The 24,267-nt window shown below is 39.5% G+C and overlaps 1 protein-coding gene and 1 long non-coding RNA gene across 5 annotated transcripts in view; one reads left to right on the forward strand and one right to left on the reverse strand.

Annotated features, from left to right (window-relative positions):
* Nucleotides 1-24,267, forward strand: part of TEAD3 (TEA domain transcription factor 3) — a 94,842-nt gene that overhangs the window by 39,395 nt on the left and 31,180 nt on the right. For all 4 annotated transcript variants that reach the window (XM_087959937.1, XM_087959936.1, XM_026678131.2 and 1 more), the window contains exon 2: nucleotides 14,076-14,330. In XM_087959937.1, coding sequence (XP_087816063.1) covers nucleotides 14,195-14,330 — 136 coding nt within the window. In that variant the 5' untranslated portion in view covers nucleotides 14,076-14,194. The remainder of the gene's footprint in view (nucleotides 1-14,075; nucleotides 14,331-24,267) is intronic.
* On the reverse strand, nucleotides 14,340-21,542 carry LOC148131188 (uncharacterized). Its single transcript, XR_015748542.1, has 3 exons — nucleotides 21,405-21,542; nucleotides 17,300-17,403; nucleotides 14,340-14,604 (listed from the first exon to the last, which is right to left on the reverse strand). It is a non-coding gene; the product is annotated as an uncharacterized LOC148131188 (long non-coding RNA).

The raw sequence follows: 24,267 nt of genomic DNA on the forward strand, positions 1-24,267 counted from the left end.
CTGATTCTTACAGTAATCTGTTTAGTACAGTACCTTAGCCATAATTCCACAGATTTTTCTAAACCATTAAGTAAGAAAGGAAGAAACGGAAGACTCGATTTTTATAATTACATTTTAACCAAATATTTTTTCAAGTGCGGTAGTTCTTAAACTTTAAAGCTAAAAAAGAGCCATTTCCCTATTCTTTTGAATCTCTTCCCTGGAGTAGTCGAGCTGAAGGTCTAGAACGAAAGACCACTAGGATCCTACCCATTAGCTGGAAAGCATTTTTTCCTTTAAGCCACAGCTAACAGTTGGCTTAAACTGATCATTTGCTCTAAGACTCTTAAAGGAGAAAGAAATATGACTTTGGCTCCACCCATCTACAAAAGGAACAGATATTCAACCAATAAAATCATAATGGAAAAATAATCCTGGCCATAATTAGGTAGAAAATCTGCTTATAGCTCAATCATTAATATGTCTTTGAAGAACTGATGTTTCCATCTTTCTCCTCTCCTCAAATATATATTGTCTTTTTGTCAGATGGTTTCTGTGCTAGATAGCAGTACTGTGTATATTGGTTTAATTAAATCGAGCCATTTGGGGATTCAATATTTGAATGGGTAGATAATATTCCCTAACTCTCCCATAGTGTTCAACCAAATTATCAGTCAGTCAGTATGCACACAATAAGAAATTTACAGAGAATATGGTTGTACTAATAAGCTTTAAAATCCTGATGAAATCATAATGGGCATCTTCACAAGAAGTAATAAAACATATTTTAGACTGAAATGAGCAAATTCTATATCACAGGTAACATAAGAGTACTGTTTTGAGATACATCTTCAAATTACCTTTTCATTTCAAAATTGGATTCAAAAGTAGAAAACAGGCTAGCTCAACATGTGTATGTGTTTTTAAGAGACTTCTGGACAAATGTCTTATGTGGTAATAAAACACAGAATGTTTCACTCTCCTCCTTTTACTTCAGTCTTGCCATGCAAAATTGTATACAATTTTTGAATAAGAGAAATATTTCAGAATGAATGTTGGATGGCTTGTTAAAAGGAATGTTTGTCATGCTACTTTAACTCTGGTTTGAAGTACTCCCTTTCACTACCAAATAATCTGTGGGTAACATCCCCAAATAAGCTGTCTCCTTTCAATAATACAGTAATCAAGTTTGAGCCAAGTCAAGAATCAAGTTTCTCTTGAGAGTTTTAGGGCATTAGAAGTAAAACTGATTTTTCACATGTATAGAAAAAACGATGCCTTTGATACATTCTTTTTAGTTTACCCCTTAAGTCATTGACCAATCTTCTACTACTTTCCCCTGTTGCTTTCCTGAAGCTTATTATAAATCTCTACCATCTGCTACATTATTGAAGCCATATTGAAAAATGTTGCTAGTTTTTCATTCTTGATGGTCTTCATCCTGTTAGTTGATATTCCTTTTTCTTTATGCTGAAGATTTTAAAAAGAAGTCCACTAATAAGTGATTGCATCCTCTTTTAAAGTCTTGGCAAGAATTATTTGTTTCTTTTATTTTCAGGATGAGAGGCAGTTTGTAGTGGTTAAGGTACCAATCTAGAAGTCACGAAACCATGAATTCTACTTCTGCTTTGGGCACAAAGCCAGCTGGGTGGCTTTGGCCTAGTCATTTTTTTTCAGCCCTAGGAAGGAGGCAGTGGCAAACTACTTCTGAAAAACCTTGCCAAGAAAAGGGTGAGGACTCGTCCAGGAAAACACTGAGAATCGGATGCAATCTAACAGAAGGGGGGGGGGGGAAAATCTCAGAATAGTGATTGGTTAGATGCTGCAAAACCAAGACTTTGTAAAACTGGGATGAGTAAAATCACAAGAATGTGTCTCTAGAAATGTTTTCCCGCTGTTTGTGTATGCATATTTGTGGGTGGAGCATTTGAAAATTACCAGGCAGTATAAGAATAAAGATATTTCTTAAACAATGGGCAGAGGCTCATGATTACTATGCTAAGAAGAACAGGCTTAACAGATCTAAACTGTAAAAGTCTGGACAACTGCCAAAGAGTACTGAAAGAAAATGTCAAGCCCTTGCTGATACCTGCTGGATATCCTATTGTTTGCAGCTTGAATCTACAAAAAAAGCTGCAATTTTAGGAATTGTTGTAATAACTCATGTCTGGAGGATAGTTTTTTGAAGAAAGCTGCTTTATATGTCAAATCTAGCTGGTGATTCAGATGCTTTTAGTCTTATAGCTTTTCCTTATTGTAACCTATGAAAGGATATAAGGCCTTTTGATATTATTATTATTATTATTATTATTATTATTATTATTATTATTATTATTATTATTATTATTATTTTGGAATGATCTAAGGCAGGGCTGTCAAACTTCCGGCCCATGGCCGGATGTGTCACGTGCTGGCCATGACCACACCCGGTTTAGCAAAGGGGGGGGCGGCGAATCCCAATACATCATGTGATGCTGCTGTGACAACATGAGTTTGACACACCTGGTATTAAATGATTTCTTCAGAAATAATTGTAGACTTAATGGTAATTTTATTCACTCTGAATATATGACTTTCTATTCACATTTTAGTGATTTAGATTCCATCTTGTGTAGTCCTAAGCATTTACTGATATAGGCTGCAAGTTGAAAGTTCAATGATTTTTACCTCCTGAGTAATTGAACCTGAATAAAGCTGTCAGTAGGTTTACTGAACCATGAACTAACTTGATTGATAACTCACGGTTCATATATAAGTCTCTCAGGCAAATGAAAACCATACATAACACATACATGTACATGATCACATACATACTTTCCATTCAACACATTCCCAGGTTCCGTCCTTGGAAGTTCCAGATAGGAATAGAAAAGATTTCTTTTTATAGTCCTGGAATGCAAATCAATTCAGACCAGATATAGAGAATCTGCTGCTGATACTTCTTCAAATGTTCTGCATGAATTTCCACGTCTCCTTTTTTATCCTGTAATCAGGAGTTCATTGCTTAGGCCAAAATGGGTGTAGTATTCTAATGCAGACAGTACTAAACTGGAAGATAAGTAAATGGACATTTAAAAAGCGACTTCCTTCCTTTCTCAACTAATTCTGCTCCGTGGCATTTTGCAAAACACTGACTTTATTCCACAGAATTGGTTTTTTTTTTTTTTTTGTCTAATAAGAAAAGTGTCCACTCAGGTACAAATCTGGGGTGTCTGTATAATTTTAATGAAAGTTGGGGTTCAATATTGAAACATAATTAAGAAATGTCTTTGAACACATAGTGGGCGCCATTTTTCAACACTGATGTAGAACATTGTGGAATATGAAATCAAGCAGCCCTTTCTGGTCAACTAATTAATCAGATCATGTAACACATGCAATCCATGGGGTGTGCAAAATGAGAAGATACATCTTTTTGTGTATATGGAAAATACTCCAGAACATGGTCAGAAAGAATAACCACAAGAAGATATTTCTCTTAAAACAGTGGTCCCCAACCTTTTTGTACCAGGGACCAGTTTCACGCAGAAACACTTTTTCAAGGACCGGGGTGTGTGTGTGGGGTGGAGTCTCGAGCCAGGAGTTTGCTTGCAGACGTTTCATTACCTGACTAGGTAACATCTGATGTTGTTACCTAGTCGGGTAATAAAACGCCTGCCAGCAAACCACCAAGTTCAGGGAGTGCCAATGCCTCCTCATTGCAACCCTGAGCGACAGATATTCTCTTCTATTGGGACATTTAAAATGGAGGGTTTCAGCTGCAGATTCAGGAACTGCGCCGGGCTGAGGAGCGCCTTCAAAACTGAGCGCTGGGCAGTGGCGGCCCACGGCTGTCTCTGCGGCTCAGGACAAGTCCCTGCAGGACGGCTGAGAAGCCCCGCCTCTCAGCCCTGCCTCCCTCAGCCTCATCCCTCAGGTGTCTGTCTCGTTCCTCTCTCAGTCGCTCTCTCGCTCCTTCACTAGCCCAGGAAGAAACTGCTTCAAAGAAGCCGGCAGGGTGGCTTTTCCTGTCAGCGCAGCTCCTCCGAAGCGCCCGTTCACCCCCACCCCACCGCCCACGGTTCAATCCAGTGCTCTGTTCTGCCTGCCTGCCTGCCTGCCTGCCTGCCTTCGTTTCTGGTTGTTTTGGAGCAGCTTCAGCTGAGAAAAGAGGCGAATAGTTATTATTCTCAGCCGAAGCTGCTCCAAAACAACCAGAAACGAAGGCAGGCAGGCAGGCAGAACGGAGCACTGGATTGAACCTGGATTGATTGGCGGTGGGATGGGGGGTGAACGGCGCTCGGGAGCTGCGCTGACAGGAAAGCCACTCCTGCCGGCTTCTTTGAAGCAGTTTCTTCCTGGGCTGGTGGAGGAGCGAGAGAGCGACTGAGAGAGGAACGAGGCGGGAGGAAACCGAAGCCACTGAGCCAGAGAGCAGGACAGGCTTTGGTTGCTTCCTCCCTCCCCTTCTTTCATTTGTGTCCTTGATCCCTGATCCCAGCAGCATTCACCGAAGGCGAAGAAAGCCGCCATTTTTATTTTATTTTTTATTTTTATTTTCTTTGCGGCCCGGTGCAAAGTGATCCACGGACGGTACCGGTCCCGGACCGGTGGTTGGGGACCCTGTCTTAAAACAAACCATAAATAAACCTTTCTGGTATGCAGAAGTGATGCAGTCAGTGATGCAACATTGGGTGTTGATGTCAGATGATGTAGCATTTCCTTGACTTTTTGTTCTGCATCATGTCTTCACACATATGAACATAGTTCAAGTGAACTAAAAAGTGAAAAAAGTTTTCTTGAGGCTATCTGATGAGTGTATTACTTAAATTTCCAAAAATTACAACTTTTTGCTATTCCAGGTGCCAAATGAGAAACTCCAAAGAAAAATCTAACACAATACGAAAGAGTAAGGGAATATTCCCTTTATATTAGTTTTTCTGTCTATGCCAATAGTGCATAGCATGAGGACAACTTGCACTTCCCAGAGTCCTATGGGTAGTTGGTCACATAGACATAACAAAATATGCCTCTGGTCTGTAACCTTTTAAATGACAAAATAATAATATTTTTAAATACATGGGTATTATCTAAAGTTTAAGTCACATTTTCTTGTCTTCCTAGTCTTCATTAGTTTTTGGAACATTTTAGTATGCCTCTCAAAGACCAGTCATGATCAACATCATGAAAAAACTTTCATTGAAATGGCTGTCATTGGCATTCGTGTTTTAAGGTATTTAGAACAATTCTTAGTGGTTGGTATGCTTTCAAGTCTGAACAGTTGATAGCTGTTATTAACTGGTTTATGCACTGCAGGAATATAATAACATAATTTGGAAGATATGAGAAAAAAAATATCTTAAATTTATTTTTTGTCTGGATGTAAATCTGTGCTGATAATGGCACTGCTTTGTATATTTGGGGCTTTTATCCTTGGAAATGGTTTGTTTTGGAAAGTGGACAGACTGGCGGATAGAATTTCATGATGCCTTAACTTAAATGAAAAGAGTTTGTTGGGTGGGGAGGAACATTCCTCCAGCTTCCTACATAGTTAGCTCACTGAAATAGAGCAGGCAAAGTTCATCCTATTAACTGATCTCTCTATTAAGGTCTAAAGGATGGCATAGTAACATGCTGTGTGTTGTAACAATGATGAAAGTGGAACAAGAAGGAAGGGCAGAAGGAGAACGAACAGAAAACCTGTGAAGTCTTGTGAAACTTGGAAGAGACAACTGTGTACAGGACCCTGTTGCAAGGGTTTGGTTATGAAGGAGGGTTGTATTTAATTGAATTAAGAGATTCAAACCAAATGAACATTCAATTCAGAGAGAGACCTTCATTAAGAGGAATTTAGGACTATAATCTCCATTTATGTAATTTTTATTTGTTTACTACAGTGTTTTTTCAAACCTGAAACTCTAAGATGTGTGGACTTCATCTCCCAGAATTCCCCAGCAGCATTATGGGAGTTTAAATTCACACATCTTAAAAGTTGACAAGTTTGAGAAACAGTGGTTTGCTTCATATAACAAAAACTCACCCTAATCAGTTCACAGTTGCATCTTCTTATCTACCTTTTCCCCAACGCAAGCTACACTTACTCTGCTGTTTAATAACAAGTTCTGAACCCAGGATCTGTCCTTAAATTGAATTTGTAAGTAAATTAGAACAGTATTATTGTATAACTAGCATTGTATAATGAACAATCACCATTGTGTATTTGAACCATTATGTATTTAACTCAAATTTTGCTGCAATAGGTTGGATCGTCCTTAAATTGCTGCATTCTTAACCTGATGTCTTGTTGTGTGTTATACTTTTTCTTTATAGTTTGGAAATCTCTGAAATGTATGAAATGTACATTTCACTGCACATACAAATTAAATAGATATACATAAGATAATGGAATGTGAATATTGTATTAAGTGGTCAGATGCCCTGGCCTGCAATTCGCAGTGGAATTAAGTCTAGCATGTCAGAATATTGAAGCTAAATGAAATGCTGAAAAATTCCTCAGGGGCGGCTGTAGTTTTGCTCTGTATTGATTTAAAAATAGACAGCATTCTACTGTTGAAACAAAACCCGCCCAGCATTATTAGCTTCCATCTTGGTTTCAGTTGTTGCTTTGTAAAAGTTGGGTGGAGTAGCTGGAGTAGCTCTATTAGACTTTTAGTCAAATTCCTGATTTGCCTGCTTGCTAGCACTCTCCCTGCAAGAACCAGAAATTTTGGACCAACGTTATTGCCTGACAGATACTGTATGTTGTGCTACAAATCCAATCATCCATAGCTAGCATAATTAAGGGGAATTAGAATCCTGAACACCTGGATGGTTCTAACATTGGGAAAGACTATTGTACAGAAATTGCAACAGGTTCCAAGCTGCTCTGTGATTTTTCTACATGTATTCCTTAATTATAGAAGATCAGCCATTGCTCAGTATTTAGAGCACATGCTTTGCAAGAATGACTTGGTGGCATCTCTCATTAAAAGGAAGCTTGCACTTTTGGTTTAGCATTAAGATCTTCCCTTCTGTGGAAGTTTGAAGATTGGGGGGGGGGGGAGGGTTGAATTTGATTTTTTTAAACTCGGGGAAAGATAGAGGATATGTAGTATATGTATCTAGCATAATAATAATAATATGATGCTAATTAGACAGTAATCTTTTGTGCTAGGGACTGTTGGAAAGCTATTAGGACTCTAATTGGAATTGCTTTGAAGGTTTAGTTAACCTGTCTATTTATTAAGTGTTTAGCATTTGAAGTCTTTTCCTAATAGGTGTCATTGCAGTAGGATATATAGTTTTGTAAAGTACGAACAATTCAAGGGCAACAAGACTGTTTTATATTAATAACATTTATTTAGAACTCATTCCACAGACATAGTTCGCCTCATCTCATTGTATTGCTCAGAGTTAGCTGACTGTAGCTTATTTGGTTGCTTTGATTCCATTAATAACTTATAGAAAGTGACCCATATATATGGACATGGCATAATTGTCCCTTTTTTGTTTTAGCTCTACAACAGGGGTTTCAAACTCGTGGCCTGTAGGCCTGATGTGTCATGTGCTGGCCACACCCACCCCAGTTTAGTGAAGGAGGGAAAAGTCACGATACGTCACGTGATGACGTGACGATGAAAATTTGACACCCCTGCTCTACAATATTCCCTGGTATTGTTTTCCTAACCCGTGAATGAGAAAGGCTTAAACCGTCTTTGGCTATACTGGCATTAAAGTAGTATTTCCCCCCTTAATTCCGACACTCTCCAAGGGCAGCCTCAAGTTTGTTAGGCCTTGTTACCTACCCTGTTTCTCCAACAATACGGCCTCCCCCAATAGGAAGTCCCAGCATGTTTTATAGGCATGAAATGAAATTAAGCCCCTCCCCCCCAAATTAAGGCCTATATTAAAACATGCGAAATGGGGGGGAATGGTGGGGGGGGGGCTTGCCGTTAGGAAGTACTTTTGTTGCACACCCGGATATGGTGCTGCCTGCGTTGACCCCAATACGAAGTGCCCCACCAACGCCGAGGTCAACATCCAAGCCGTCGTCACCCGCCCGCCCAAAGATGCAAAGGGGGGGGAATTAAGTCACCCCCAAAAAGACAGCCTAGCCATTTTTTCGGTGCTCAAAAAAGAATAAGACCCGGTCTTATTATATGAGAAACACGGTATTATGTTGGAGAGAAGCCAATCTATTACAATGATTGGTTGCATATGCAGTTGAGCAGTGTTTTTCAAACTTGACAATTTCAAAACATGTGGACTTCAGCTCCAAGAATTCCTCAGCCAGTATTTGAAAAACACTGCAATAGAGGATAGGGATCAGTAAGGGGACAGCACATTTCAAATACAGTTTTCTGCCTAGATCTGGATGGGCAGAGAGCATTTCAGTTCAGCATTGGTTTTAAAAAAATGAGAAACTGGGCTTTGTTTTGCTACTACTTTTGTGTTTCAGTGTTTATCATTTGGGTAACTGTTGTGAAATAGGAGAACATGAATATATATTTAATATACATATTCCAAAATAAAATTAAAATAATGTCATGGGATTTGAGTTGGCAGTTAGGACTAAGCTTAGTGACAATGTATGTTGCATAACTGAATATAAATAGTGTGTTTGTAAGATACACAGAATAGAATAGAATAGAATAGAATAACTTTATTGTCTCTTTGAATGTACACTAATCAACACACATTAAAATGAAATTGTAAAGCTGAATTGTAGTTTGATTTAGCAAAGCATCAAAATATTTAGTAATATGATTTGTATTATTCTTTATTTTAGCATTAATTTGTGTAGCTATGCCTTGTTCTGGGTTGAGAATTGCAAATTAAAAATCCTTCCTCAGCACTCATAATCTCCATACTAAGGCCAGGTTTTGCTCTCACCTGACTGACTGATTCTTAGGAGTTATTTCCTAGCAATTGGATATAGAATTCTGGGTTAACATTTTATCCTGCTAATTATCAGCAATAGTGCTTAGAAATATTTCTCTATTATCTCTGTTCTCAACAGGGCAACACTAAATATTCCAAGGAAGGGCTCTCTTACATGAATTGTTGGAAGAAGTTAAATTCTGAGAAGGTAGATTTTCTGAGTCCAGTTTCTACCTGCTCCAATTCTTGAAGTTTACAAAGAAAGGTTCTTCTTCCATTATCATTAAAAAAAATAATCTAAGCATGCAAGTAAAGATTCAATGTCTCTCCCCTCTCAATTTCTCTTCATTTCCACAATATCCATAAAGTCAATGTCCCCTTGAATAAACATATATGGAGATTCTCACTCATCCGGATCATGGTTGTTCCAAAGGTGCTTTTTCAAAAGGCAACTGGGTTTTGAAAAAGCACCCTTAAATAGGACTAAATTCAACCCGAGGATCATTTTTTAATGGGAAATAAATAGTTGTGCTGTTCTTATAGAATTGTTTTCAAATTCCATGTATCACGTGGGTCATAGGTTTCACTGAGCTTTCATCAGTCTTCTCCAGCATTAGTGGCACTGGATATATTGGACCAGAACTCTCAGAAGTTTGTTTTCCCAGGGCTATGGCCTTGTTGATTGAGAATTCTGAGAGTCACAGAAATCCAGGCTGAGTGAAAGTTGCTAAAATGTGAAAAGACGTTCTAAAATTTGCAGCACATCTTTTCACACTGCTTCCATAGCTCTTCATTATTGATGATTTTCCTGACTGCCATTGGCGTTCCTGAATTTCTGGAAAACTGGAGCAAGGCAGGAAAGATGGTCTTTTGTAAAAAAAAAAAATAAGCAACATAATTTTTCTTCATGGTACAGTCTTGATTCGGGGGAAAGAGCCTGGATCAAGATGTTTCAGTGTTCTCCCTCAATGAAGGATGAATCTCAGGTGGGGAACTGCATGAAGAGATCACAGCTTGAGGAAAATTCCTTACTATTTTAATGCCCCTGTTGGGTTCCTCAGCAGAGTCAATACTGCCAGCTGGAGTTGTGCATCTGCTCAAGATCCTTTACTGAAATTCCCTGATGCTGCTGCTGCTGCTTCATCCATTGCTTATCCACTTGGTCTCTCTCCCTTTTCTGAACAGCTGAGTAAACTGGCAGTTGTAAGAGCCTGGCAGGAGAGCAGCTGTTGCTACCAATGCCCTTCCCTAACTTGTCTTCTTCCTCTGGGCAATAGTAAAATCGAGCTCAGAGACAGCAAGTAAGTGGGCAACAGAGACAGAGAAGAATGTCTTCCTTTGAAAGGATCCAAACATGGAGCCCAGCCTTTGGGCTGGTTTCTCCCCTGAATAGCAATAGAAGTTTCTTGTTGTGCTTCTTACCTAAGATCTGTATGAGAAAAAGAATTGTAGAAATAAGGTGGGGACTATCTAGAAAGAAAACTGAAGTTCTAGTGACCTAGAAAAGGTCCATTGAGTCTATCCTTTAGGTTTTTTTTCTTTTTAATTTATTATTTTAATTTATTTATTTCTATTGGAATTTTTAAAATTTTTGTTAGATGATAAATACATGTTTATCCCAAGCATGCTGAAACTCGGTTACTGATGATTGACCCACTACCTCCAAGCTTCCACTACTCTTTCTGTGAAATAATACTTTCTAACATTACTTTTAAATTTCTTTCCACTTTCTAACATTACTTTTAAATTTCCCTCTTAACAGTTTAAGGTTATGCTCCTGTGTTCTTAATCTTTGCTTACTGTTGAAAATATTGCCTTCTAGAACTTTATTCACGTTTCATATATTTAAAGGTTTCAATCATGTCATTCCTTCCCTTCACCAGGCTGTAAATATTCAGTTCAAACAACCTCTTCAGATACGTTTTGTCCCTCAGATCTTGCACCATTTTTGTTGCCCGTCTCTGGCGTTGTTCAATCGTATCAATACCTTTTGTATATTTGGGGGGGGGGGGCAAAAGAGACACAGAGGCTGATGTTCAGAAAAAAAACAACTTTGCTACTATAGCTTTTATCCAAGATTATTAGAGTCAGACCCACCCTTCCTCAATGCCTTTGTAGGCTCTTCGAAAGTTGTTTTGTGAGCATACTTTTACATCCGCCTCTTGAAACTCTTGTTGCGCCCTATGCTGTCAGAATGTTCTCTGAGAGTCTGTGCTTCCCTGATCGTTTTGCACAGTTGTGTGCACGTTGCATGGTGTGCATGTGTCTGAGAGAGGGAACAAGCGTAGGAAAGAGACTGAGAGTGAATAGGAGCCTGGTGTGGACTGCAGTCTCCTCTTCATCCCTCCCCTTCTCTTTGGCTAGTTCTGATCTCCTTATTTGGCTAGGCTGTTTCCAAAGAAGGGGTGGGGTGGGGTGGGTGAAAGGGGAGGGGGAAGCAAGAGGGAGATTGGGTGACATCATAGAGCAGCAGAGAAGAAGTTCCTTTAAAAAAAAAAAAAAGCATGAAACATTAAGCCAGCCCGTTGTCTCTACAGTTTCTTTAAAAGGAGATATCTGCATTGGACACCTTAGTTGCGTTCTCTCCCAGCCAGGGAAGACACCTCTCTGCACTCATCACCCCATGAGCAGCTGGTGGTGCTGCTGCAGCCCCCTGGGTATTGCAAAACACCCAGCTGCTTTGGAGTAGCGTGTAGGAAGAAACTGGCTCACAGATAACACTGAATTGCAAACAGAAGCCTGGATCTTTGCAGAATCTTTCTAAAAAATATTTTTAAAAACTAGGAAAAAATCCTGTTATTTCTCAGGACTCTCTCATCATAAGGGCCAATGTATACCCAGTTTTCTCTCTGAATCATGTCCAGCCATTGTCTCAATAGATTACCTCAAATCACTGAGAAACTTGTGTATTCCTTCTAAATGTTAAAACTATAATGAGACAGTCTGGTTGGCCACAACAACTAATTTAAATAATTTAGGAGTGGACTTCAATCTTTTTAATCATGTACTTTTGGGTAATTTTTATCAGCATAAAAACAAGGTGGGTCTCTGCTTTCCTCACCGGAAATTTCAGTTTTTCAAAAGCACATCAACATCTTTAGTGGCACACAAAGAATTTATCAATTGGACAAAGTAGGATTTGCTTCTAAATAAAACATGCATTACACCAGACTGTAAGTAAAACTATCATCCTGCTATTGAGCAAAATAGTGTTTCTCTGAAAAAGGAAACATGAAAGTAAACGTTTGGGTTTAACTACTCATTACTAGGGCTGAATATTTTTTTAAAAAGTGCATCGAATAATAGACATGGAATAAATATAGAACTAGGGGTGGACTTCAAATTTTTTAGCAAAGGGTTCTCTGGCCGGTTGCTGGGTGGGCGTAATCGGCCTCGCACCATGGTGCAGGGGGGAGCATTTTTGCTCTCCCCAAGCTCCAGAGGCTTTCCTCGAGCTTCCAGGAGGGCAAAAACAGCCTCCCCGGGCTCCGGAGGCTCTCTGGAAGCCTGAAACGGGCCCCTTTCTGGTCTTCCCGAACTTCCGGGAGTCCCGTTTTCCATCCTCCCTGAGCCTCTGTGCATGCCCTGCACTTACCTGCATGCAAAACGGGGACTCCTGGGAGTGGCGGGGTAGGTTGGGTGGGGGTTTGGGGGTTCTCCAAATTGCACAGAATCTTAGCTAGGGGCTCTCCCGAACCCCTGCGAACCCCCAGCAGCCCACCCCTGTATAGAACTGTAAAGATACAAAATCCCTTTGCTCTAATCTTTTTCTGTTAGGAAGTCTGCAGTAGGTGATATTGCTGTTTATAATTTTTAAATTCAGAAGTCTTTTTTTTCTTTCTTCAATATTTTCTTCTTTCTTTTGTGTAACATATAAAAGGTTCACAGGAGCTGTTCACTTCAAGAATCGCTTTTGATCTCTTCATTCCTTTCTGCATCTTCTGAAAAACATTTGTCTGGGACTCATCCAAATAGTCTGAAAGGAGGAAATTGCCTAAAATTAAACTTAGATACTTCCATGAATAAAGCTGTGTGTATTTTTGACCAATTCCCTCTTCCCAACTCAATCACATTCAAGAAGGCTTCATAAATTTAAAGAGATGTTTTGGGGTTGAGAGGATTACATTAAAGGAAGTATAAGAAAATATCTTCCCAATCACATAGTATTAGTGTTTCACATTGTTAATATTTAATAGATGCTTCTGATTCAGTTCCAAGAAGGGTGTATTCTTTAATATACTGTATTAATTTTATCTTTTGTAATGTAATGTTCAAACTGAAAGTTTTACTTACATGATTTTTAAATATTTTACATGTTTTAAGTAATATAGTTCAAGAGCAAATACTTTCACTGCTTAATTAAAATTACACAGATTAAAAATCAAAATAAAATGAAGGCACTAAAAACTGTTAATACAGTATTATTTTTATTACAATCTGTGCATTACAGATTATTACAACACATATAAAAATGGTAGTTTTGATGTTCAGCTTGACAAATTAGATCCTTGATTAGACTGATTTATCTTAATTCATTATGTCATCAGTTAAGTTTATAACAGTGCTTTTCTTAAACAAAAGTATATTCTCTTGATGAAAATCTTTCCAAGCTACATCACTGTTAAAAAATGTTTAATGGGTTTCTCCAGTAGTCACAGTATAGTTTTTCATGATAGAATGGATTGAGACAAACTCTGGTTATTGAAATCAGCATTTGAATATTTGTTTCTTAATGTAAACTAAAATAAAACCAAGGTAATTAGAAAATAATTTAAATAATCATTTCTTAAAGAACTTATTCCCTGTGTTTGTTACATGTTATGTGGAAGTGGGACAATGGTATGTATGGGAAGGATTAAATTTCTGATACAATGTTGTTTGAAGTTCTATTGCTTAAATAACTTTTTCAGCCAGAGCTATTTAAGTATTCAATATATATGAGAAAATACCTTTTGGTTTCCTTGGATAAGTGTTAAAGAGGGCCAGGGGTATGTAAAAGCATTGAAACATTGCTACAATTATGTCCAACAAATTTATAATAGTTAGGACATCAGCTGCGAAAGAGTTTAATACGTATATATAGTAAAAACTACTATGAAACAAATGTTTACATTTCGGTCTTCACTCATATTGATGTTTATGTGATTCAAAATTTGTTTTTAGCTTCAATCTGGAGGTTTAGGATTCTATCTATGTCTAATGGCAGTTCATTAATCAATCCTCTTTGCTTGTTTTAGGCTGACGAATTGCCTTTTGGGGCTCAGGGTCAGAGCCCAGAGCAGCCATCACAATAGCGTCCAACAGCTGGAACACCAGCGGCAGCCCTGGGGAGGGGCGAGAAGATGGACAAGAGGGAATGGACAAAAGTCTGGACAATGATGCCGAAGGAGTGTGGAGTCCAGACATTGAACAAAGCTTCCAGGAGGCACTGGCAATATATCCGCCCTGTGGTCGGCGGAAGATTATCCTCTCAGATGAAGGCAAAATGTATGGTGAGTGAGATTTGGTTTTATTACTTAAGTGGTTTAAGATGAATTTCAGACAAGAACAATAGCTTGATGGATTTTATTTGTTATTCACTTAAGCATACTTATCTCCCACCTTCCTTCAAAACATTCAAGGAGGTATACCTTCTCCACCCCCTGTACCCCCTCCACCCTCCACTCATGACCATCATAGTTAAGTAGTGGTTTCTTGTATTTATGTTCAGAAGCTTGCATGTTGCTCCAAAATGCTTCTTTGCGGACTGCAATTCCAAAGGCTAACCTGTAGATTAAAAAGTACAGTGGCAAAATATAGTGATAAGTAATAAATTATATTCAACAGGTTAAAAATGTAGCACAGATAGCTACCTTAGCCCCTTATCCTCAAGAGAAACTATCTTTTGAGGAGCTTGATGGCTGAACAAGCATTTGCATTTTTCTAATTTGAAACAAGTACACAGTGGTTAAAGTTTAGAAAGAAAAGAAAGAAAGGACTATATATATCCAGGAAGTACACTGATTTAATTAAATAGGACAGCCAACCATTGTAGTCGAACAATCCAGTACATAGTATGGTGAATCGGATATTAAACTGAAAAAATGAAAATTAGGTGTAGATAGTTCTCGACTTACAAATTGGGAACAGAATCTCAGTCACTGAGTGAGGTAGTCATTAAATAAGAGGCCCACATGATAGTATCATTCAATGACCACAATCCCAGCACTCCCCATATCAGTAGTTAAGCAGTCTTTTAGGTTGTTAAGCAGATGGAGCAAACAGATCTTCAGAGGAGTTCCCCTCCACACACACACAGAAGGGAGCTGAACTGTGCAGGTAGCTCTTTCGCTCCATTGGTGTAACAACTTAAAAGACTGCTATTAATGAGTGCTGGGAAGTGTCTGAGATTGGGATGCTGGAATGTGGTCATTGAATGATTGGGAGTGCTGGGAATGTGGTCATTGAATGATACTGCCATGTGGGTAAACAAAACCCCTGATTTTGGGGATCTGAACTCCATGTCTGCAGCCTGTCAAAGGAGTTCCCCCTCCACTCAGCAGGCAGCCCTTTTGCTCTCAAAGACCTGTCTGAGATGGGGGGATATCATAGCTCTATGGCACTGAGTTTCTAGGGAAGCCAACCGAGAAAATTGCCAATGGCAATCACATGATCACAAGGTGCTTGGCTACCGGTCAATCGTCAATATAAACAGGTTGCCAAGCACCTAGATTGCAATTGTGTGAATAGAATTTTGCAATGGTCAGAAATGCTTTACGGCCTTTAAGGCATACATTCCGTGGCTGTTGTAATTCCAAGACTGTCGTTAAATGAAGAGTCATAAACCAAGGACTACCTTTGTCATGTAATGAAACTTGCAGGCTGCAGAAGGATAATTTCTGCATTAAATCTATTCGTCAGATACTGTAGAATTCTCCTTGAATTTGATAGTTTTATCTGTGGTATTAGTTTCATTGCCACCTTAATCTGCACAATAACCATCCTTTTACCATGAGTCTGTTTTAGAACTTCATAAAAGTCCACCATTGGGTAAGGAGATAGTAAGAATTTGCCTTTTATAAACATTCTGAAGTTTTAAAGCGTGTACTTCTAATGTGCAGACCTCAAACACTAAAAAATGGATTTTGCTCCAGGCCCTTTAATTGTCTGCTTTCTGGATTACTGGGCCCTTGATATATTTTATCTCCCTGGTCAGTGGGGGTGGTAGTGAGGACAATGGACTTCCAGAAGCCATATACTGTGAAGCGCTTGTGGGGGAAGTCATATTGAAGTGAATAAACAGAGCGCTGAACTCTTCTTCCCTGGATCCGTGACTCATATTTCCTTTGTAGTTCCCTAAAACCATATATCCCTCCCACTCCCTTATGCCTCACCTCTTTTCTCCCTCCCACTCTTCTTTCTGCCTGACTTGATGAACTGGTTTGGGAAGTTCACTCCTGTCAAAGGAAGATTGATTTTTGTCTGCTTGAGGATCCCACATACCTGCCTTTGGGTGTGAAAGGTGGCATATCTGGCCTCTAATGCAGGTCACAAACAAAACACCACATTCTTTTCAAGGTCTGCTCGCTACCCATTTTACAGTACCTATATTTGAATTATCTTTGTTGCCACATCTGTGTTTTTCTTGCTTCTGACTAGGGAGCTCTGATTTGAATTACCATTTTAAATTGGGGTGGACTGCAATTTTTTTACAAGGAGGATAGCCTCTTCCGTCTTGAATTTTTTTTTTATTGATCTATTAAACGTGTCTTAAGTTAAAACAACCAAGTGTTTTCTAAAATCTTAAAGCAGAGTTCTACAGGCTAACGAAAAGAAAACTGGCAGGAGAAATCTGTAGTTCAGTAGGGCATCCAGTCTATTTAGAAAGGCCGCTTTAAAGGCTAACTCATTGATTGTGGCCAGGCTGTGAGATAAGAAGGCTGTGTTTGTTTGCTCCAATAACTTGCAAATCTTAAACCTATTCAAAATGCTATACATATTACTTGGGAAATCAAAACTCCCACGTCTCAAAATAGTATGCCTCATAAAGATAGGACTTCATTCATGTTGGGCCTTACACTTCATTAGAACCAACACTAACTTTAAAGTGGTTCGGCTTTGGCAGTAGGGGAATGATAATATTTTATCAATTACTCTTGTAACATGATAGTATAAGACATAACACATAAGACATTAACAGGAGAGATTTGTAACATGAAAGACAGCCAAACATATCTTTATACTATCAAATAGAAAGCTCAGGCTCTGAAAAAACTTACATTTGTTTTTTTTTAATAGCTGGTATTGTAAAAATACAGTATTTTGCTTAGATCTTTTATTGTCATTGAGTTAGTTCTTCATATGTAATCCATAACATTTTAAAAACTTTAAGAAAAGGGGAAGGGGAAAATGAAGCTCCCCCATTTTGATTTGGTTTGAATGTGAAAAAATGATATACTTCCATATTTTAAATTTAACGTACTTATTGGAACAGTTTTTGAATGAAGTTAATTTCCCTTTGTACTAGTAGTATCTGATTCTTCTTCCTCTGGAAGGCTTTAATTCTGGCTACCTCTGAACTGCATCCTATAAAATAAAGTACAAACGATCATTGCATTGCTCCTTCCCACTTATCTGTTCTACCAGTGTTCCTTTTGTGATGTCATAATCCTATGTTTGTGACCTCAAAGAAACATTTCCATGGGAATGATTGTTCTGTTAGCAAACACCAAGTTAATAATCTTGCCAAATGAATCAGGGATAGGGAGGTAACTGCCTGTTGCTTTAAGCACAACATTGTTTTTGTCAAAGCCTGCTTAATTGAGCTTGTTTAAGTCAAGGTCTGAGCTTCCTTAAGCATAACAATGTTTCTCTCTCTCTCTCTCTGATAATGGAAGTTTATTTTCTCCTTAATTTGGGGATAGGAGATAAGAAGCAGCTATCAGTTCAAAGACCCTATGAAAATAGTTACATACATTTCCCTATTTTTATGGTGCTTCCAGAATCTAAAATATCTTTTTTGCTTTACCTTTACTGCAGTAGATGAGGCCATGTTATATTAATCTTTCCTTTATGATGGGAACGGCAATTGCCAATTTCTTGGTAAGGACTCACCCTGATGGGATCATTTAATGGGATCACCCAGATGGGATTGGTATCCCAGGGTGCTCTTCAATTAACTAATTGTTTGGAATGCTGATATCAAATATATCATACTAAGATAAACTTAAGAAGCTGCCAGATTGTACCTTAGCTTCCTTTAGCCAACTCCTCTGTATACAACCTGAGAGCTCTTGAAAGGAATGGAAGATTTCTGAACAGACATTTTAAAAAAAGATTTCTACAGAAATATCTGGAGTACTGCTGGGAAGTTTGCCCTTTGTTCTTCAAACCTAAGCATACAAACTGGTTTTTCCAGCCACTTGGAGGCATCTGGCAATCACTTAAAGAAACAGCAACCCTGCTCTGCCTTTGCTTTTCTAACCTGACAACTTAAGAACTGCTATTTTAGATTTTGCTGCATACTGACTCCATTTTTTTTTTATTCGGTAGCACTTTGTTCCATACTTTCCTGTACCTGCAATAAGTCGAATGGAGTCATGCTTTCTTGTTGGCTACCCTCCAAGAATGCTTGATTAATGGCCTCCAATGTAGGCATCCTGTTTCTTTAAACCGTGTTCTGTTTGCAAGAGGCTGCCTTGGAAGAGGGTCCCTAATCTTTTTGATTAGAAGGAAGCTTGGGAGCACTAGATACTCTGTTAAGTATTCTGTTAAGGCCCCCAGATACGGCCTTGGGTACTGCACTGCTCCCTTGTAGCAAGTAGACTGTAGTCCTGTTTGCAACAGCGTGGGTTGTAATAACAACAGTGGCAGCACCAATTGCTGAGGTACTGACTGAAATGGGTTTGACTATTTCTGTCCATAAGCTTTTGTGCTTAGCTTTGGTTTATATGGCAGCCATGGTTGTCCATAATGACCACTGATTCAAGGCTGACCGTTTGAGGAAGACTAAACAAGTCAGAAGCTGATAGCTCACTCTGCAAATGTTTTTGAATAATAAAGTTGCATATTAGTCATAAGAATCTCTTGCACCCTTTCAGCTTAATGATAGATTGGATAATGGATTAAAAGTGCTGTTTTTTTTAAAAAAAAAAGCCTTATATTTTTGTTTTTACCACTGTTGTGAGAGAAAGTTTTGGCACGGTAGGCATCCATGAGGAGATCTCCTCTCTGGATCTATTCCTTGAAACAGATCCACGCAAAGAATGCTTACTTTGAGGCAATCCAAGATCATCTAGGTGTGTGCATGTGCATGCGTGCCCAGAAGTCAAAGCTGGCTGAGGAATTCTGGGAGTTGAAGTCTTAAAGTTGCTAAGGATGGATCTAGAAGATCTTGGATTCACCAGAAAAGACTCTTCTGGTTTGCTCTGTAGCAGGGATGGGATGCTACCAGTTCTGTCCAGTTCTATAGACCGGTAGCTCTGAAGAGCAGCAGACACCAAAACGGTTCTGTGTTTGCTACTGTTTGGCCCACCCAACCGCGCTCTTACCTGTCCTTTATTTCCTGCTTTTTCAATCTCAGCTGCTTTGCGTGGCACAACTGAGGTTGAAAAAGTAGGAAAAAAGATGCTTTTCAAACGCTGCACACCTGCGCGCAGCACTTTTCAGCTGTTCGGGCGGCACAGCTTATGTTTTTTTTACACGCGCAGACAGTCACCAAAACGGTAGTAACACCAGTTAAATCCCACCCCTAATCTGTAGTAACACACTGCAAAAGTAACACACATATGCATAGGAAGTAGATTTTGGAATGCCTTGAAGTAGCCCCACAAAGCAAAGAGGCTGCAGCTACTTCTCTACTTTTGTGTAGAGCTTGGATGTCAAACTCATGGCATTATGTTGCCATCAAAGGTCGTTTCGTGACATTTTTTGCCCTTCGTGGAGCTGGGGTGGGCGTGGCCTGCGTGTGACACATCTCTGAACTAACTACACTTCCTTCACATGCTAGTTTATTAATTCTTGGATTTTAAAAATCAGAAGTTCTTTCTTTCTTTTATAGATGGAGATAAAATTTCCTCAGGATAAAGAAACTATGCAGTTTAGCGTCAGTTTATCAGGTGTATAAAAAGAGGCTTATTGGGCATTATGCTATGAAGATAATTAACTGTCTTCAATTATCTATGTTTCGTGTGCTGCTTATTCACATGCAAGTAATAATAAATATGAAACAACAATCAATGCACAATTTCACCTGCTTTCACAAGGAACAGTTCATTTCACAGACCCGTAATATATTTTAATTTTTGAGCATGAGAATAAATGAAGATATTTCATATAATTCCTGTGGCCCAGTAATCAATTGCAGTCTTTCTTGGAATAAAATAGGTGCATAGCAGAAATGTCACCTAAGTCAGGGTTCCCCAATCTGTTTGCTGTGGCCCCCAACCAGGCTGTGGCCTATTTGCCAGTGGATCGTGTGAGGAGCTGGTTGGTGTGCGCGCATGCATGCACATGCACAGCCCCATTTGCGTGAGTGTCGCAGGTGCTTGGGGCCTCATTCACACGAGAATTGCAGGCACTCTTGACCCACTTGTGTGAACATTGGAGGCACTGTGGTCCTCAGTTGTGCAAGCGTCGCAGGCTTTCTCGGCCCCACTTACGTGAGCAATGGGTGCTTGTGTGCACATATGCACATACGTGGCCACCCCTCCCACAAAACCAGCCCCTCCCCCACTTCTGGGCCGCCAATCCAGAAAGGTTGGTGGACTCTGACCTAAGTCACATAAATTGTTGTTGAGCCTTCCTTCACATGTTATATTTCTACATGTCATGTAGCAAGGAATATTGTAACTGATCAGGTGAAGAAAAGAAGTTCTGTGAAACTAGAAATAATATTTAATCTTTCAAGAGATGATTTAGTGCATTCTAGAAATGTTTTTTCATATGAAGACACATGTAGGGCAGGTGATCATTTTTTAGAGTGTGTGCCAATGCATCATAGGCCTGTGATCTCTGCCTAAATAACTGTAGATTGTTCTGGAATATCCTCTAGTGATGCTGCAACGTGAATTCCTTTCTGGGTGTACTTCTATAATGATTGTAAATATAATATCTAACCTTGCATATCAGCATGCCAAGCTTGAGTGTTTTGTCCATTACTCCCCCCCATAAAAGTATTTGTGTGTGTGTGTTTGTGTACACACACACAAAAAAAATTCGTACCTGGACGTTCCCAGCAAAGCCAGCCTGCACCAAACACCTAACAATTGGCTGGTAAAACCTTATATGAGGCTGTTCTTGGAAAAGCACGCTCGGCTGTAAAGAGATTGACCTTTTGGTGAGATCTTTCCTTCCATAACTTTCTATCCATGGGTGGGTCCCAAGGCAAGTGGGGGAGAGCGGGCTTCTGCGGAATCATGGCTTTATTCAGGGCAGATGCTAGAAGTAGGATGCCTCAGGAATCCCAGACCACTATCTAAACGCCTACGATAAACGGCTCCTACTTGGCTAAAGGGTGGGCCAGCTATTGACACAGGAACTGATCTCCCAGCTGCTGTGAAGGAGGAGAAGAAGGGGGAGCCGCTGACCTGTGGTAACCTGGAGCCCTTGAACGTTGGCCAGTGCAAGTGTGGGGAGAGAGTCTGGGCCGTGTATGGCAAAGGGGCATTTCTTTCTCCTCTGGTGGGGCAGAGAACTTAGGCAGCTCACAGGAGACTGGCTCTGCACTTGACTTGCCCCAGACAGCAGGTGTAACTTGAGTTGTGCACCACCAAGGTTGGTATGCTACGAAAAGCCGATTGGCTGGAAGGCTGCCCCACTAGGTTATTTTTAACAGAGCTGTCCAACTGGTTCACGTGGTGGTGTCAGGGAAGAGGAATTTGCGGAATGTAGTAATTTGGAGGAGGACGTGCCCTCCGAGAGGGAATGGCACAGCCTCTGGTGAATCACGGGACTGGGACAGCTGAGCAGAGGCAGGCCTGCAGTGCCTGCCTGCCGGTAACTGGAAGAGACAGTTAGCCATGGCAGGTGCCCAGGAAAGGGAAGAGCTGCTCCGACACTTTTGACTATCATCAGCACAATGGATATCGGATAGCCTAGAGAGGGGGAGGATTTCCACAAGGGTGTATTTCTGTGCTGGCAGTCCTATCTTAATACTCTTCCTTTTGAAAAATCCTCTTGAGATCTTACTTTGGAGTTGCAGAACGCTGAACATTTTTTGATTGTTTACTTTGCAACAATTCCTGTGAGGTGTGCTTGTAGGTCAGCAACAATTCCCAAAAACATAAAAGTTGTCTGAGGATCACAGTACTTGATTGTATTAACGAAAAACAGTCAGTGAAGGCTGGTAGTTAATCAAAAAAGCAGGAAAAGGGAAAATAACCCCTCCAAATGTTTAGTTTCAATCCAAATCTGGCCAGCAAGTTATTCTCTTTTTCTCTCAACTGGAGGGGGAATCCTATTCCTTGGATTTTTAAGCCACCCCTTTCCTTGCTCTTAACTGTTTCTATTCTCTCAGTTACCGACTGTTATGGCTATATTTCATTTTTTAAACGGGTGGCTGCAAATGTTTCCCAGGTGACAACCATCGTGGCTCATATTCACGAATCCCTAAGGCTCAGGAACGATGAGTTAACTTTTCTTTGCATGACTTCCTGTATCAACTCATGTAATCATGAGCAGCTTTTCTCAATAAAACTGGTCAGATTTGATTTGTAAGAAAGTTACTTGTGGGTTGGAGGCATGAACTCTTCGGTAAATGTTCATTGTTTTTATTTGTTAAATATGTAACAAAATATGTAACTTTTTTTTCACTGAACAAAACTATCATTTTCAAACTTTCCTAATATAGCCATGAAAGCCACCTGGGTTGGGTGACCTTGGGCCAGTCACACACACTCAGCCCAACTCAATGTGGTTGTTGTGGGGAAAAATAGGAGGAGAAAAGCGTGTTGGATATGTTTAGCACCTTTAGTTATTTGTAAAAACAACAAAGGCCGGAAATCAGTAACTTACATTCCATCCTTTCTGATATCCTATAGCAACTTAAACTAACCTATTTCCAATGGGCCCTTAGTGGTCTCTTCTGAAGAAGTTCAGAAGAGGGAATCAAATGTGAAAAGATAGAACCATGAAGTAAATGGGTTGAATCTTTCTTAAGTCTCACATATTTATGGAAATTAGGATTCAATGCATAGCAGATGATTTGCAATATGGAATATAGTTTTAATTCAAACATGTTAACTTTGATCAGGGACAAGGTTTATCAAGCAATATCATGGTTTGGATTATTAAGAGTTCTAAAGAAATGGCTGTTCTGGTACTAAGATGTTAACGGTTGTGAAAGAACAGACAAGAAGAGAGACTGGGAGATTAGGGTATCATACTTCTTATGCAGCAGAATCTTTTTAGTATTCTTAAACTACATATTTTGGAGCACATATTCCCTTCAACTAATGGAGATAGGAGACATTCTGCTTTAAAATACTTTGTTACCTTTATCCAGGATTTTAGGGTTTTTCTTTATTACCTGTTGATTAACATTTCCTACACTGTAGATCTCATCTTGCAACAGAATAATTTTTGTAGTGTTTTTCCTGTTCTAAAAACCCAATGAATCCTTTAAAAAGTACAGAAAGTAATAAATATCACATCTATTCTTCCTTTCAAATGGCTGTTTGCTTCCACATTTGAATTGTTCTCTTCTATGCCAGTCGTCCTGCGTATTCCAATTACAGCACAGAGTGTGTAGTTCAGCCCTTTAACAGAAGGTGAATAACATGGGAGTTCTGAAGGAATAATTGGGAGATGCTGGTGCTTCTTTCATTCTATATTCCAGCATCTATCATTAGAGGCAAGCAAAGTATGATACCTATAACCATTGTGGCACAGTGGTTAGAATACAGTATTGGAGGCTGACTGCCAACTGCCAGCAGTTCGCCAGTTTGATTCTCACAGGCTCAAGGCCGACTCAGCATTCTATCTTTCCAAGGTCGGTAAAATGAGGAAACCAGATTGTTGGTGGTAAAACCGCTTAGATAGGGCTGTAAAGTGGTATATAAGTCTAATGCTATTGTTATTGCTACAGAAGGACCACTTCTGTGTATACGATCAGTAGTAGATGATCAGCAACAAAAAATGATTAGGGGACTGGAGGCTAAAGAATGGTTGCTGGAATTGAGTATGTCTAGTTTAATGAAAAGACGGACTAGGGGTGAGTGACATGATAGCAGTGTTCCAATATCTAAGGGATTGCCATAAAGTACAGGGAGTTAATCTATTCTCCAAAACACCCGAAGGCAAGATAAGAAGCAATGGATGGATCAAGGAGAGAACAAATTTCCTGACAATTAGAACAATTAAATCAGTGGAACAACTTTCCTCCAGAAGTTGTGGACGCTCCAAAACTGATGGTTTTTAAGAAGAGATTTGACACTGTTAGTCTCTTTTTGG

The sequence above is a fragment of the Notechis scutatus genome, chromosome 3, assembly GCF_049901735.1.
Source record: "Notechis scutatus isolate UNSWTSFEM ecotype Mainland chromosome 3, rNotScu1.2, whole genome shotgun sequence".
Taxonomy (NCBI): Eukaryota; Metazoa; Chordata; class Lepidosauria; order Squamata; family Elapidae; genus Notechis; species Notechis scutatus.